Source organism: Heterodontus francisci, chromosome 24, assembly GCF_036365525.1.
Source record: "Heterodontus francisci isolate sHetFra1 chromosome 24, sHetFra1.hap1, whole genome shotgun sequence".
In the NCBI taxonomy this organism is placed as follows: Eukaryota; Metazoa; Chordata; class Chondrichthyes; order Heterodontiformes; family Heterodontidae; genus Heterodontus; species Heterodontus francisci.
This window is the reverse complement of record NC_090394.1, coordinates 21,982,558-21,996,013: the sequence shown is the minus strand read 5'-3', so window position 1 is coordinate 21,996,013 and position 13,456 is coordinate 21,982,558. Positions and strand designations below refer to the sequence as shown.

Here is a 13,456-nt window from a genome sequence, read left to right as displayed (position 1 = left end):
ATCGGGCCCATCACGTGATCTCTGCCACTCCCTCCTATACACCTACCTGCTCTCGTAGGCTTTGGCCCTGTGAAGCAGGCATCCTGCCTGACAGGCCTCCAGTCTGTCAATCAGGCTGCCTGTGGGTGGGAACCACACAGAAAAACATTTAAAGCAGCCCTGAATTGAATTCAGTAAGCCATTTCGGAAACCCATTGTTCTTGGTTTCCCGACCTCACAACACCCTACCATCCTGCACAAAACTTATTTCTGGGCTAAAATCGAGGCCAAGCATCTGATTTAGCATCTTTTTCTTCTGTTTTCAACTGCCCTACAACAAATATTTTTAAATATCCATTGGGCAATGAGAAACAGCTGATTAATATAGAATACAATATATCTCAAGCAGTTGTGAAACTACATCAGAGTGAATAATATAAAACGGTATTTTAAACTCAAAATGCTCAATGATGTTGGCAAATATAAAACCAGTTATATACATGGCCCAGCTTTTTGATATTGTGTAATCAGTCTCTTTTTCAAAAATGTTATTGTGGGCAGCAGAAGATGACATATTTTGCATTAAGTGGAAATATCAAGCATTCTTAAGTCAGGGATGGAATTGGCTCCATCACTTATTGGGTAAAGCTCCTGCTAAATATTTTGGCACCTGCCTGTACCTATGCATACTTTAAAGAGACTTCATTTACCTTTTGGCTGCCCAGATTTATCAGCATGCAACCATACATTTCTATTTGACCCTGAATGGAGCTTTCTTACTCTACATCCTGGATTTCACCTAATTCCCATTCTCCATGCTCTGGAATATCTGGAGGGATCGATCCTTGACCCCCTCCTGTTTCACATCTACTTGCTGCCCCTCGGTGACATCATCCAAAAGTACAGCATTAGTTTTCTCATGTATGCTGATGACACTCAGCTCCACCTCACCACTTCTCTCGACTCCTCCACTGACGCTCAATCATCAGACTGCTTATCCGACATCCAGTACTGGATGAGCAGAAATTTCCTCCAATTAAATATTAGGACGACTGAAGCCATTGTTTTTAGTCCCTGCTCAAAACTCCATTCCCTAGCTACCAACTCCATTCCTCTCCCTGGTGTCATGAAAACGTGTCATGCTGAATGATGATTTTTAATTCATCGGTTGGAAACATAAATTAAACTTTTAAAAAGAAAGCTGCAAACCTAAATTCAACTTTTAAAAAAAGAAAGCAGCTAAGATGGCCACCACAATTTTCATTGAAATACCTCACATTCCAAGGTATTGCAGTGGAGACGCGTGTTTGAATAGCCCTCATCCAGAACAATGGCTTGAGCAGTTGAATGAGCTATCTGGAATCACCTTCGTTAGCAAGACATTCAAAGCCACCTTGGATCATTAACACTAGTGGAAATGAACCTCAAGAGGTAGTTATTGAAATAATAAGACCTGAGAGAGATTGTAATTCTTAGACTTGGATCTCATTAAAGTGCAAAAGAGAATACACTGGGATAATTGTGTGAGTCGCCCCATCTGTGTGTAAAATAGGTGTTTCTTTTGGACACATCAGGCATGCATCTGAGCTAACCAGTGCAGGATGCCAGTGGCGCTGTCTCTCTCCAGGTAACACTGTAAGTTTCGAACCCTGCCTGCGAACTGCAAAACATCCAAGTCTATCATTGCTACAGACAGAAACTCTGGGGAGAAAGCCATCTACATCACTGTCTCCAAGAAAACCCTAAACCAGGTGGCCACCTGGTACCAGTCAGGAACTTCAGGACCATGAATTCAGCTGGAAGACAACAGAATTACCAGACTCTACAGACTGTATATTAATTGTTCTGGACTCTAATCTAACCAATCTATCCTTCTTCACTCTGTAACCTATTTGTGTGTGAGAGAGATTCTTGTGTGTGTGTGAAAGTTGGAACAAAGTTTATTATTTTACTTAGATTGGGTTTTGATTTTAAGGAAAATAAACTAACCTCTTTCTTCTTTAAAGTCACGAAAACCTGTCCCATTGGTTCTTTTATGATAATAGCACATAAAAGGGTTAAACACTCACTGAATTGGTAAGCTCATCCACTGTTTAAAAGTAATAAACCCTGTTGCAGTCAAACAAGGAGGGACAAGAGGGAAGCCTTTTGACCCCACCTCACTTGCTCATAACACTGGCAACAGTCTGAGAATAAGCCAGTCTGTTCACTACCTTGGTGTCACATTTGACCCCAAGATGAGCTTCCGACCTCACATTCGTGCCATCACTAAAACCACCTTTTTCCACCTCCGACTTCACCCGTGTCCCAACTCATCTGTTGCTCATACCCTCATTTATGTCTTTGTTACCTCTACTCTTGACTATTTCAATGCACTCCTGGCTAGTCTACCACATTCTACTCTCCGTAAACTTGAGATCATCCAAAACTCTGCAGCACGTGTCTTAACTTGCACCAAGTCTCATTTCCCTATCACCCCTGTGTTCGCTGACCCACATTGGCTCCCGGTCAAGCAACATCTTGACTTTTAAAATTCTTATCCTTGTTTTCAAATCCCTCATTGGCCTCACCCTCCCTATTTCTGTAATCTCTTCATGCTCCACAACCCTCCATGATATTGGTGCTCCTCTAATTCTGGCCTCTTGTGCATCCCTGATTTTAATCGCTCCACCACTGGTGGCTATGCCTTCAGCTGCCTAGGCCTCAAAGCTCTGCAATACCCTCTCTACACCTCACCACCTCGTTTTCATTCTTTAAGACAATCCTCTAAATCTACCTCTTTGACCAAGCTTTTGGTCATCTGGTCCAATATCTCTTTTTGTGGCTCAGTGTGATATTGTTTTATAATGCTCTTATTAAGTGCCTTGGGACGTTTTATTACATCAAAGATGTTATCTAAATATGTTGTTGTTGTTGGAATATTTCCTGTTTATGCCCCTTCTTGTCCCCCGTTGCACTTTATCATTTCAGTTCATGCTACATGTCCCTATGCATGATTTCTCTGTAGAAAATTGTCTTGAGTCAGCCTCTAATTTTCTCCTGCATCGCTGGGGAAGTAATGTTGTCCTGGCCTTTAAGGGACATTAAGAATTTACGGGCAAAAATCCACACAGACAATGAATGCAAATTGTGGTGCACAAAACAGAATTTCATTAAGAGTTCAAGAGACAAATTACTTGTCAGAACTTCAAAAAAAAATCTTTTGACAAATAATTGCTACCTGAATAAAATGATACTTTTTGCTTTAAAACCGTGTATAGTTTGAAGAAAAAATTGAATTAATTATCTGTAACAAGGTCTGCTCTGATCCCAGTGTGACAGATGAACTTTTTAAGCCACACGTCAATACAGTGCATCTCTATCTTGGCTGCAAGACTCTCAAATAAACGTAGCATGGGTTTCAGAGTGCATTGGTGGAAAACAGGTAAGTATTTTCAGGATTTAAGATTTTGTTTTTTATTTGCCAATGATCATAGGTCAGGTGCTTAATGTACATAGAAAAGCTAACATAGAGAGTTAAGCATAATTTAATACATTTCCTGTACACTGTTGGGAAAAATGTCACTGCAGTTACATTAAAACCTTTTAAAATGGCATTAAGATCCACATTAAGGCCTGGCTCGGCTATAAAATTAAAACCTGACCCAAGCCCGACACAACCACAGACAACCCAAACCCAACCCAGGCCCGAGTCCTTTAATATTTTTCACGCCCGACCCGACACGAATATCGTTTATCCATTCCGGCAGCAGGCTATTCCTGCAGATGGAGTTGCGGGGACTCATGGGTAAGCCTGATCCCGAGACTTCCCGGAAGTAGCACTGACTAGCCAGACCCAGCCTGAGCCCGAATGCTGGACTCTGAATATAGACCCGACCCAAACCCGACACATGTAGTTGGGTCTTGTTGGGTTTGGGTCAGGTAGCCAGGTTTTAACCCACATATAAACACTGAGATTGAAGAATTTCAAGCACAAGTTACATTCAGTGCAAACTGAGTTTCTGCAATCTTTATGCTGATTTAAAAAACATCACACTGGACGTCAGCCCCCACCTCAAAATTGGCCACGCCCTGATCAAATAAATTTTTAGAATTCACTCTTGGGATGTGACATCATTGGCAAAACCGGCATTTATTGCGCATCCCTAATTGCTCTTGAGAAGATGGGGTCAGCCGCCTTCTTGAACCACAGCAGCCCATGTGGTGTAGGAACATCCACAGTGCTGTTAGGGAAGGAGTTCCAGGATTTTGACCCAGCGACAGTGAAGAAATGACGATATAGTTCTAAGGATGGTGTGTGACTTGGAGGGGAATTTGCAGGTAGTGGTGTTCCCATGCGTCTGCTGCCCTTGTTCTTCTAGGTGGTAGAGGTCGCAAGTTTGGAAGTTGCTGTTGAAGTAGCCTTGGCGAGTTGCTGCATCTTGTAGATGGTACACACTGCTGCAACTGTGCGCCAGTGTTGGAGAGAATTAATGTTAAAGGTGGTGGATGGGGTGCCAATCAAGCTCGGCGAGTTGTCGCCAATTGCGCCTGTTTGCAGCCCTTTGAAGAGGATCTTCAAATTAAGCTGTTTTAAAAAAAGGCAAAGGCACTCGTCGGCAACTTTCAAATTAAAATTTTTTTTAATTTACTAAGAAACTGACAACTGTACATTAATAAAACTAGTAAATGGTTCAGTATAGTTTTTAACGTCGTTTTCAGTTATATAAAATCAGGTTACTCAAGTGGTGGGCTAGATACTTACTAAAAATGCTTACTCTCAGTGATAAACCCATTTTCAGCTGTGGTAATAAAACTACACCAGGTTACCCCACTAGACATATCAAGGAATATTTTTTAATGCAAGGAAAATATCATGTTTTAAAACGCTGATTCATGGAAGATTTTACATTTGTATAAGTTTAAGCAGAAACTTGTAGCGCAATTTAGAGCACAAATTGCACCCAAAGTTGAAACTCTACCCCACTGTCTTGTGCAGACAGATAAAATACAATAGTTTATTTGGCCATTTCTATTTCATATAAATACTACAACCACCAGAGAACATTAGAAAAAGCCGTCCATTTAATTTTGATTACAAACATAATAAAATACATTTGTTGGCTAAACTAGAATATTCAACTCCTGGATTTCACTTTCATGATAATAAAGCTTGGTTTGCATCAAAGTTTTGCGCGTATCATCCACTTTGATTTGGAGACAATGAACCATAGCCCACGACAAAAACCACCACATTAGTAACAGTCTGCACCAGTGTCATCAGAGTTTTCGGCTGCTGCCAGTATGTCTTGTAGCAGAGATCGAAGACTGCTCTCAATGTGATCACTGCTACGTGTGAGCTGTTGGTGTTGGAATTCCAAGTCTAGTGCTATCATAACCTCTATGATGTCATTCACATTTTGCAAACTTAAGTTACTGTAGGAAAGCCAATTACTAAAACTTTCTCTGTTTGGTTTGTGTCTATTTGGTTTGTTGTGAATTTCTGCATTGTCAGCACCTGAAGCAATCTTTTTTAGTTTCATCAGTATCTCACATGCTTTCTGAGCCACTGGTCTATCACAGTCCCACAAAGCTTGAAATAAGATAGTTATAATTCCTGTATCACAGAGGTTCTGCAGAAAGACCTTCACTTGTGTAGAGCGTGTATTATGTGACAACACAACAGCATATGGACTTATGGAGAAGTTGGAAGTTGACTGATCGATAAAAGCTTCTGCTAGTTCTAGACTATGAACTTTGACTTCCCAATCCAAATCAGAGCTTCCTATTTTTAAAATAACAGGGACCAAATTCTCCAATTCACATGGACTTAGCATGTAGTTATTTTTCAGCCAATCAGTAAACACTTGTACCACAGCCCTCCTGGGAAAGCCCTCCGTATCCTGGTTCAAAATGTCCAACAAATAGGAGTGAATATTCCCCTAGAAGGCAAAATAGAGAATGTAAGAACAATACAATTTATTACATGTCCTTGTTCTTAAAGTTCCTAGTGCCAAACAATCAGCACAATATATTGTATAATTAAATAATCAATTTGTATAAATCAACAGTAAGTCCCTTCATGCATACATTTACCACTAACCTAAAAATACTCCAGGATGCATATATCAAATAATACAAATTAATTACTCACATGTCAATACAAACTTCATTTTTCTTTTATGAATTACAACAGAGAATAATACTTCAAAGTAAAACATATTGGCTCCAACAGTTTTTTCCAAGGGGTGGGGTAAATTTCCCACTAACAGTGAAGGGGCAAATTGAAATGAAAAGTAACGACTGAAATATGTCACACAAAATCACTTCCAAAGTTTCTCCCATGGCAATGCTGGATTCCAGGGATGCATGTTCATTCATAGAGTTCTTCGGCCCATTGTGTCTGTGCCAGCCATCAAGCACCTATCCATTCTAATCCCATTTTCCAGCACTTGGCCCGTAGCCTTGTATGTTATGGCGTTTCCAGTGCTCATCTAAATACTTCTTAAATGTTGTGAGGGTTCTTGCTTTTACCACCCCTTCAGGCAGTGTGTTCCAGATTCCAACCACCCTCTGGGTGAAAAAATGTTTCCGCAAATCCCCTCTAAACCTCTTGCCCCTCCTGGCATCAGACATTGGTATGGATGGCACAAATGCCATTTACACTTTAAATACCCCAAAAACCTTTGCAACTGAGCAAAGTGAGCGACTGCATGAGCACCAAAATTTAAAACAAAATTCAAAATTTGAGATCTGCCTTAGCCAATCTCTGGCCCCCAAGACCCTGTGAATGTCCTGATCAAGGCCAAAGAACCTGCCAAAAATATTTAAATATCCTTGAAACCAAAGAAAACAGCTCAGGTAAGGATCCTTGAACATTTCTCACCTCCCAAATCAATACCCAACTTTCTCAAAACTCCATGTTTAAATTCTTCCAACAGGTTTGCACACCTGCCACAGTATCAAAGTCACAACTGACATCCTATGTGACTGTGACAAAGCTGAACTATCTGTTCTTGTCCTTCTCAACCTGTCTGCAGCCTTTGACACAGCTGACCACACCATCCTCCTCCAAAGCCTCTCAGCTGCTGTCCAGCTGGGTGGGACTGCACTTGCCTGGTTTATCTATCTAATAGTAGCCAGAGAATCACCACTGATGGCTTCTCTTCCTGCTCTGTTACCTCTGGTGTCTCAAAAGGCCCCACCCCCTCCATTTCTCATCAACATGCTGCCTTTGAGTGGCATCATCCACAAACACAATGTAGGTTTTCACATGTTCACTGATGACACCCAGCTCTACCTCATTACCAACTCTTTTGACACTCCCCCACCACCCACCCACCAATTGTCTCTAAATTATGAGACTGGTTGTCTGACCTCCAGAACTGGATAAGCAGAAATTTTCTTCAATTAATTATTGGGAAGACTGAAGCCATTGTCTTCAGTCCATGCTACAAACTCTGTTCCCTATCCATGAATTCCATCCCTGTCTATGGTGACTGTGAGGGTGAACCATGCTGTTCACAACCTTAGTGTTATATTTGATGCTAAGTTGAACTTCCAACCACATATCCGCGCCATCACTAAGACTGCCTAATTCCACTTCCGTAACATCGCTCAACTCCGTCCCTGCCTCAGCTCATCTGCTGCTGAAACCCTCATCAATGCTTTTGCTACCTCTAGACTTGACTATTCCAACACACTCCTGGCCGGCCTCCTAAATTCTACCCTCTGTAACCTTGTCATCCAAAACTCTGCTGTCCGTGTCCTAACTTGCACCAAGTCCTGTTTGCCCATCAATCCCATTCTTGCTGACCCTGTTAAGCAATGCCCTGATTTTAAATTTCTCATCCTTGTTTTCAAATTCCTTTATGGCCTTGCCCACACCCCCCTCCCCTACTCACCCCAAAGCTTTGTGATCTCCTCCAGTCCCACAACCCTCCTGGATATCTGCACTCCTCTTGAGCATCCCAGATTTTAATCCCTCTAAATTTGGTGGAGCTTCCAAGGCCCTAAGCTCTGGAACTCCTTCCCAAAACCTCTCCTCCTCTCTTTCCCCTTTTAAGACATTCCTTAAAACCTACCTCTTTTATCAAGCTTTTGGTCATCTGCCTGAGTATTTCCTTATGTTGTTTTGTAATGCTCCTGTAATGTGTCAGAGTCATTACAGCACAGAAGGAGGCCTATGGCCCACTGAGTCCATGCTGGCTCTACGTAGTGCAATTCAATCGGTCCTGTTGCTCCACTGTAGCCCTGCAAGTTTATTTCCAAGTGCCCATCCAATTTCCTTTTGAAATCATTGATAGTCAAAAGTGCCTTGGGACATTTTATTACATTAAAGGTGCTATATAAATACAAGTTGTTGTTGTTGTATTGAATAGACCTCCGGCCATGCCAAAAATGTGCCCCAATTAGGCTAATGTGAAATAGCTCGGCTCAAATATTCATGTGGTCATAGGACGCTACAGGTTTTTGGCTAGCAATGCACACTGTATTTTTCCAGTTTAGTACCTTTAAAGCTGTGAATAGTTCAAACAAGAAATTATTGAAGCTCTAAAGTGGCAGTTTCTAAAAGTTTTACAGAGCACACAAGGAGAATATTTATTCTGTGCAATTGGTTTAAGTTTTTATCAATGGAAGTGCTGCTCAAAACATCTCTGAATACTGAATGTCAGAAAATATTAAACTCAGTCTTCATCACAGGAAGAGGAACCTCTTCCAACATAATCCACTGCTGACTGATAATCACCTTTACTTGCCCTACTTCTTTTGTTTAATCTAATATGATGGATGTATGCTATCTAAAACACTACTTTCATTTGACATTGCATAATGCAATCCATGTGACATCTTCACTGAGGATTTCAACCAATTTTTGAAAGACCACATGAGGGTGCATGTGAAATTCCCTAAAAATGTAACTGCTTTAATTTCAAAATGTTCAGGTAAGCAAAACTTTACTTTTGATCATAGTATTTAAAAAGAAATATATTCTAAGATACTGTTCTTTAAAGGCCTTATTAACCACTGAAAAATTCAGCATCAGAACTATTTTTAAATCTCATCATGCCTGGCCTTCCAAAGGAGCACACACTGTGCTGTGTTTCTGCAGCTGAATGCCAAAACACATTTGTTTGTTCACTATCAGCTTCCATCATCACTCAGGGGAGCAATGGAGAGGAGAGGAGAGAAGATGCAGATACTAAGCAAACAATTATAATGTTCCAGCCTCAGAAACATGGTAAAGTTAGAAATCAGCCCCAAGTGGCAAGTTAAAAACAACAAATAAATATGTGTCGCATTTGTAGGGGGATATTTTTAAATGTGTCACTGCTAAAGCAAACTCTAGGTTTCAAATAATGTCATTTAATGAATAGAATATCCACCAATATCTACTTCCAAATTTATGTGAACAGTTCCATCAGCAGAATTTAAAACTGTTCTCAGAATTAATTTATTTTCCTTAATTACTTGGTGTTAGCAACTAACTGCTTTGCAGAGATCATTAACCATCTTTAATCAGTTGGTGGCAAGTGAACTATTGGAACGGACATCTTCCAACTATCTACTATATATGGTCTTGGTGAAATACGCTGCACAATACTATATATGATGCAGTTAATTCCTGGATTGCCAACATTAAAATTCATTCTCAGGTAGTCTGGTGGTAAAGCATATTAATTCACTATACTGCGGAATAAAAAGAAGCAGGTTCTTCCCTCAATTTCGCATGCTGTGAGCTCTCAATCTCGGCGAGATCAGTAAGAGAAAGCAGAGCCAAAGTCCTTCAGAGCTGGTTTAAAATTAGATGGCAAACTAATTTCAGTGCTTTGCATATATTCTGGAACATATTTAATCTGCCAGATCCTCTCATACTGTGAGAGAGAAAAAGAGCAGTTGAAGTGGAATTCTACATTTTACAAAAATGAAGGCTGATATAAAACACATTTTTAAAAAATCGACCCACCTTCATCACTGTGCCATCCTTCTCATTTGTTAACATTTGCCAATTAGGAGTGAGGTAGTTCATCTTTCCCAGTGCAGTAATGGCACTTGCTCGCACGTAACTTTCAGGGTCTGAAAGCAACTCCAAAACAAGATGAGGAATTCCACAGGAACCAATTATCTGAAGGAAACTCTCAATTTCTGAAATATAACAAGCCAACTTTGAAATCGAATTACAGTAAATTTGATACAAACGAGCAAAGGTTAGCAATGATAAGTCTAAGTATGAGCAACTGTTTTGCTCAGCATACTAATTTACTACAACTCTGAGCATTTCAGTGTATTCTGCGGTACTTCAGTAACCAGTTCAACTTTATAACTGAGAAACTGGATGAACAAATTGTGTACTGCACCAAGGTAACTAATCTCAAATCATTTTTACAGGTTACAGTAAAATGTGATAATATGTCAGGTGACAGATTTCAATTCTGTAAGGATCTTACCAAGGAGACCATCTTTGTCATGTAAGTAGCAATCAGTTCATCAACCATCCCATGGAGTTGACTGCTATGCTAGCTGGCTGCTCTAACATTTATTGGGTTTTTTTATTTGTTCGGGGGATGTGGCGTCATTGGCTAAGCCAGCATTTATTGCCCATCCCTAATTGCCCTTGAGAAGGTGGTGGTGAGCTGCCTTCTTGAACCGCTGCAGTCCATGTGGGGTAGGGACACCCACAGTGCTGTTAGGAAGGGAGTTCTAGGATTTTGACCCAGTGACAGTGAAGGAACAGCGATATAGTTCCACGTCAGGTTGGTGTGTGTGGTGGTGTTCCCATGTGTCTGCTGCCCTGGTCCTTCTAGGTGGTAGAGCTTGCGGGTTTGGAAGGTGCTGTCTCAGGAGCCTTGGTGAGTTGCTGCAGTGCATCTTGTAGATGGTACTCACTGCTGCCTCTGTGCGTTGCTGGTGGAGGGAGTGAATGTTGAGGATGGTGGATGGGGTGCCAACCAAGCGGGTTGCTTTGCCCTGGATGGTGTCAAGCTTCTTGAGTGTTGTTGTAGCTGCATCCATCCAGATAAGTGGAGAGTATTCCATCACACTCATGACTTGTGCCTTGTAAATGGTGGACATGCTTTGGGGAGTCAGGAGGTGAGTCACTCGCTGCAGAATTCCCAGCCACAGACCTGCTCTTATAGCCACGGCATTTATGTGGCTGGGCTAGTTAAGTTTCTGGTCAATGGTAACCCCCATGATGTTGATAGTGGGGAATTCAGCAATGGTAATGCCACTGAATGTCAAGGGGACATGGTCAGATTCTCTCTTGTTTGAGATGGTCATTGCCTGGCAATTGTTTAGTTTAGTTTAGTTTAGTTTAGAGATACAGCACTGAAACAGGCCCTTCGGCCCACCGAGTCTGTGCCGACCATCAACCACCCATTTATACTAATGCTACACTAATCCCATATTCCTACCACATCCCCACCTGTCCCTATATTTCCCTACCACCTACCTATACTAGGGGCAATTGCTAATGGCCAATTTACCTATCAAACTGCAAGTCTTTGGCATGTGGGAGGAAACCGGAGCACCCGGAGGAAACCCATGCAAACACAGGGAGAACTTGCAAACTCCACACAGGCAGTACCCAGAATTGAACCCGGGTCACTGGAGCTGTGAGGCTGCGGTGCTAACCACTGCGCCACTGTGCAGTATTATGTGGTATGAATGTTACTTGCCACTTATCAGCCCAAGCCTGGATGTTGTCCAGGTCTTGCTGCATGTGGACATGGGCTGCTTCAGTATCTGAGGAGTCACGAATGGTGCTAAACATTGTGCAAACATCAGCAAACAGCCCCACTTCTGACCTTATGATGGAGGGAAGGTCATTGATGAAGCAGCTGAAGATGGTTGGTCCTAGGACACTACCCTGAGGAACTCCTGCTGTGATGTCCTGGACCTAAGATGATTGACCTCCAACAACCATAACCATCTTCCTTTGTGCTAGGTAAGATTCCAACCAGCGGCGAGTTTTCCCCCTGATTCCCATTGACTCCAGTTTTGCTAGGGCTCCTTGATGCACACTATTGTTAGGTTTATATTACTCCTCCCAGTAAATATGCCCCATCAATGAAACTGCTTATACCTTTAAACTGGAAGCACAGTTGACCAAGGAACTCAAGCGTGGAGTCCCGAATCTCCCAGTGAACATCAAATAGTCGCTTCTTCATTACTGATATGAAGTCTGAGGATATTGTAATAGAGATAAGCATTAATTTCAGACCATCCCAATATGTATCTAATACAAACCACACCAATTTTATTATAATCCAGCTGAACTTTCTGAACACTGCAGTAACAATTCTATACTAAATATGAGGTAATTTTTTTTTTTAGAGATACAGCACTGAAACAGGCCCTTCGGCCCACCGAGTCTGTGCCGACCATCAACCACCCATTTGTACTAATCCTATACTAATTCCATATTCCTACCACATCCCCACCAGTCCCTATATTTCCCTACCACCTACCTATACTAGGGGCAATTTATAATGGCCAATTAACCTATCAACCTGCAAGTCTTTGGCATGTGGGAGGAAACGGGAGCACCCGGAGGAAACCCACGCAGACACAGGGAGAACTTGCAAACTCCACACAGGCAGGACCCAGAATTGAACTCGGGTCGCTGGAGCTGTGAGGCTGCGGTGCTAACCACTGCGCCACTGTGCCGCCAATGTTCACGTATCTCCATAAAAAACTGTGGGCAGGGCAGGGAGGAGAGGGGGATTGAATGAAACTGAAAATACTCAGTTCTATATCAGTATTCTCCTTTAATCTTTCAAAAAATATCAAATGTTATATGAATTCTCAACTTTAGATAATATTATATACATAAAATCCATGTCTATTTTGAGCTAATTATGACAGTGCTAAATAACTGAATATTTTTGGTATAAGGCAAAATCAGCATAATGTTTTAAGGGCTGAAGTTAGAAATAAAACAATACAGTTTTCATTATGAACAATTTTAACAGTATCTGAGAAAGTGGTTACTTCTGTGTTTGGCTAAAGACTAAGTACACCAGGAAAGGTTTGCAGGAGGAAATGCTTATTTGCAGAAAGACTGTATTAGCCACTTCCATGTACTGTATATAAGAATGCAACAGGAATATTTTTACAGTTTAAATCAGCATACAAAAATATTTTTAATGATGTAAGCAGTTCTACAGTAATGAATTCATTACATAACCAGTGTCACAAACCAATGCTTAATGATGCCTAAACATATGCAAATATTGTACCCAATTAGTCCAATATTGAAAGGAACAAACAGCAAAATTAAAGAAATCAGGGTGACTTTCCTAACCTCACTCCTAGGAAAAACACATTTCACCAAGCACAAATATAGGAAAAGGGGATGTAGACCTGTTTCTTCAGGTCACCACCCCCTTTTACATTAGCCCAGGATTTCTAGGGCTTCCGAATGGGATGGGGTGGAGGTGGGCCTATGCTAGCAGCAGGTTTAGGCCCAATGCAGGAATGCAAATGAAAAGGTGGG

At 41.3% G+C, this 13,456-nt stretch overlaps 1 protein-coding gene across 2 annotated transcripts in view; it reads right to left on the bottom strand.

Annotated features, from left to right (window-relative positions):
- Positions 1-3,426: 3,426 nt before the first annotated feature.
- The window catches only part of brat1 (BRCA1-associated ATM activator 1), a 40,589-nt gene continuing 30,559 nt past the window's right edge, over positions 3,427-13,456 (bottom strand). For both annotated transcript variants that reach the window (XM_068055754.1, XM_068055755.1), the window contains exons 12-14: positions 12,044-12,142; positions 9,926-10,104; positions 3,427-5,900 (exon numbers count right to left, since the gene is read on the bottom strand). In XM_068055754.1, the coding sequence (XP_067911855.1) occupies positions 5,214-5,900; positions 9,926-10,104; positions 12,044-12,142 (965 nt within the window). In that variant the 3' untranslated portion in view covers positions 3,427-5,213. The remainder of the gene's footprint in view (positions 5,901-9,925; positions 10,105-12,043; positions 12,143-13,456) is intronic.